At 42.3% G+C, this 3,165-nt stretch overlaps 1 protein-coding gene across 1 annotated transcript; it reads left to right on the plus strand.

Annotated features, from left to right (window-relative positions):
* Nucleotides 1–923: 923 nt before the first annotated feature.
* HSPB3 (heat shock protein family B (small) member 3) lies at nt 924–1,379 on the plus strand. Its single transcript, XM_069492772.1, has one exon. It carries the CDS (start codon nt 924–926, stop codon nt 1,377–1,379), a length of 456 nt encoding a protein of 151 aa, XP_069348873.1.
* Nucleotides 1,380–3,165: the final 1,786 nt, after the last annotated feature.

A 3,165-nucleotide genomic window follows, 5' to 3' on the forward strand; every position in this document is an offset into this window, starting at 1 on the left:
AAAGAGTCACCTCATTCTTTTTCAAAGGAAGTTTAATATAAAGGATGTTATAGTTGAGAAATTATATGTAACTTGTTTTTGCCAATTCAATAGCAGAAATATAAATGAATCCTTAGTTTTCTGGACTTTAATGTCAAATAGTCCAAAGCTTTGACATTTTTCTCTCCGTGTAGCTCTATTTTCATCACTAAGATTCCCCACTCTATGCCCCTCCAACCCCCATCAGAGGTAGCTTGGTCATCTGATCTCACTTTTGATGAGTCAAATCTAAATAAACCCAGAGGATGTGGCTCAGATGCCCCTTAAGCCCAAAAGGCTTAGAAGGTAAAATATAAAGAAATGCGTAGGACCGAGGACTGAGAGTTTGCTGAATATCTGAATTTGAATATGTGTGTGGGTGTGTGTCTCATTTCCTCATCGATCACAGCTGTTAATACATTCTTCTCTCCCTAGCCTTGCACCTGGAGAGTATTAGCTCATCATACAAGCTGAGTGCACATCTCTGGACTGTTCTGAGAAGTCATACTCCCTTAGATTATTGCAGTTCACAAGGAGAAAGCACTCAGATACTTTTCAAATACTGTTTCTGCTCCCCACTCTCCTTTTCTCTGGAGGTAAGCAAGGCAGGCACATTTGCCAAGGATAACTGAGAACGTCAGGGCAATCCTTGACTGGGCAGCTTGTGCGTGCTGTGTGCTAAATGCAACTCCGAAACATGCCCTATAAATAGCCGTTCATTGTCAGCGTGTGAGAAAAGACAAGAGAGTGTGCCGTGGTATGATTCAGGCCTAATTAAGCGGTTGCTTGCGTCTGGGGCGGGCTATAAACGAGTCGCTGCTCCGGCTGGTAACCCAGTCAGCAAAGGCTCGCCACTGCCTGCGGTGCACGGAGGGAGGCTGGCCAATGCTGCTGCTGCCTCCACTATGGCAAAAATCATCCTGAGGCACCTCATAGAGACGCCGGTGCGTTACCAGGAGGAGTTTGAAGCTCGAGGTCTGGAAGACTGCAGGCTGGATCACGCTTTATATGCCCTGCCCGGGCCAACCATCGCCGACCTGAGCAAAGCCCGGGCGGCGCAGCCTCCCGCAGCCGAGGCGCCGCCGGCACGGATGCTGCCCCGAGAAGACAAATCCCGCTTTCAGATCCTGCTGGATGTGGTCCAGTTCCTCCCCGAAGACATCATCATTCAGACCTTCGAGGGCTGGCTGCTGATAAAGGCGCAGCACGGAGCCAGAATGGACGAGCACGGGTTTATCTCACGAAGCTTCACCCGCCAGTACAAACTGCCGGAGGGCGTGGAGACCAAAGACTTGTCGGCCGTCCTCTGTCACGACGGAATTTTGGTGGTGGAGGTAAAGGACCCAGTGGGGACTCAGTGAAACCTCATCGGTTCCTGTTCGCAAGACACTGAGATTATAGTTCAGTGCATCGTATCATGGGAATGATGGTATGACCCACGTTTGAAATGAGTCACTGTGATTTTTATGAAGATTAAAAATACATGCACAGTTCCTGGTATGTTGAGGTTGTCTTTATTATTTCTTACTCAGAAAGGAAAATTGTTAAATAGGTTTGTGTAGCTCAAACTGACACTGTTCTTACAGCTGAAACACTGGAAATTTAGGAGACTGCAGTTTGATATTAGAGGGGACCGGGCTTATTTCTTCCTTATTCCGCCACCACCAGGGAGGCTGCGTTTGTGATCGTGGATGGCAAAAGAGCCAGACTCATTTAAAGAATTTTTATCTATTTTATGAAAATATTTTATGTTGCTAAAATGAGTTGTGATTCCCTTTGTTTGATGAGCTTTTCTTTTCAGTGCATTTTAATTAAAGCGGTGCTTTGTAAATATAGAGCCTGGAAATTAAAATATAGTTCTTAGAAGTTGGGTCTGAAATCTATTTATGTTTATTATAATAACCTGTCTTAAACTGCAGTTGGAAATTTCAGATATAAATCTTATTTTTTAAAAGTTCAAATATATACCTCATTCATCTTTTTTAAGCTAAACTGAATCCTATCTGAAGTGTTTATTTAAAAAGATAGTATAAGTTCCATGGATACTTATGAAATATTATTATGTATTAACATATCCCCTTATAAATTAAGTTTAGGAAAACGCTTAAAAAAGTTTGATTACTAAGTTCAGTGAGTTTTAATCTGTGCTATTTAGATGTTCCTTAAAATTGTAGATTTCAGAACATGGAAAATGCATCTGCTATCTCTGCATAATCCTTAGCTTTAAATAGCCGTGCAGCCAGTGGAAGTTACGACACCTGAGCTTACTGTGTGAGTTTACACAGCACGTCTGATGATTGGTGCTGGTTATAGCCTCCCAAACTGCCGCTTTGGCTCACGGTTGAGACGTTGGTAGAGGTTAAGAATTTGCTTTAGGAATATTGCCTTCAACAGCTGGTCTGCGACATTCCAAAGATTTGCTATCTCATTCTCAACGCACTAAATATTTCCTCAGAGGAAGTAGCTGCCTTCCTTGTGCCCCCACACTGAATGCGAGTTGACAGTGAGCCCTAGGACAGTGCTAAGAATAGAAAAGGAACGCAGGGTGGGGAAAGCACCAGGGTAAATGCAGGCTGCTGACAGCGTCACCGTGCACCTCCGTGTTGCTTTATTTGTAGCTCAAGTTAAAATGTAAGCCATGGAGCCACAGAAAGAGACATGAAACAGTTCCAAAAGTAATTTTGAAAACAAAGATAATCTGAGAGGGCTATTTGTTTATGATTAAATTGAAAGGATTTTGAAGTTATATGCCTGTATGGGGCTAACGCCTATACACAGGTTTGTGCATCCAACTCTGGGACATGAAATTTTGTTTGATAAAGTGAGCATCACAGATCCTCCTGGCTGTGTGACAAAGTTAATAAATAGTAATCAATGGGATTCCAATGCTAATACAATTGGAACTGGGGTACCATTTGTTCCACATTGGATTATTATCCTTTCCTATTGATTGACAGAATAGTGTGAAAACTAGTGCTGTGAAAAACACACAAAAAAATCCTGATTTGGCCTTGATCTTAGTCTAGATGAGATCTTGCTTCTGGGAAAATTCAGGAAATGAAATTCCTACCACAAGGAACCACTGATAGGAAATATTTCCTTTAAAAATGAAAATTAAAATAGACACATCTCCAATCAGCATTTTTT

Source organism: Eulemur rufifrons, chromosome 17 (genome assembly GCF_041146395.1).
Source record: "Eulemur rufifrons isolate Redbay chromosome 17, OSU_ERuf_1, whole genome shotgun sequence".
Lineage (NCBI taxonomy): Eukaryota > Metazoa > Chordata > Mammalia > Primates > Lemuridae > Eulemur > Eulemur rufifrons.

Bases quoted from the DNA above. Each gene is read 5' to 3' on its own strand.
- HSPB3 (XM_069492772.1), top strand. From the start codon at position 924: ATGGCAAAAATCATCCTGAGGCACCTCATAGAGACGCCGGTGCGTTAC.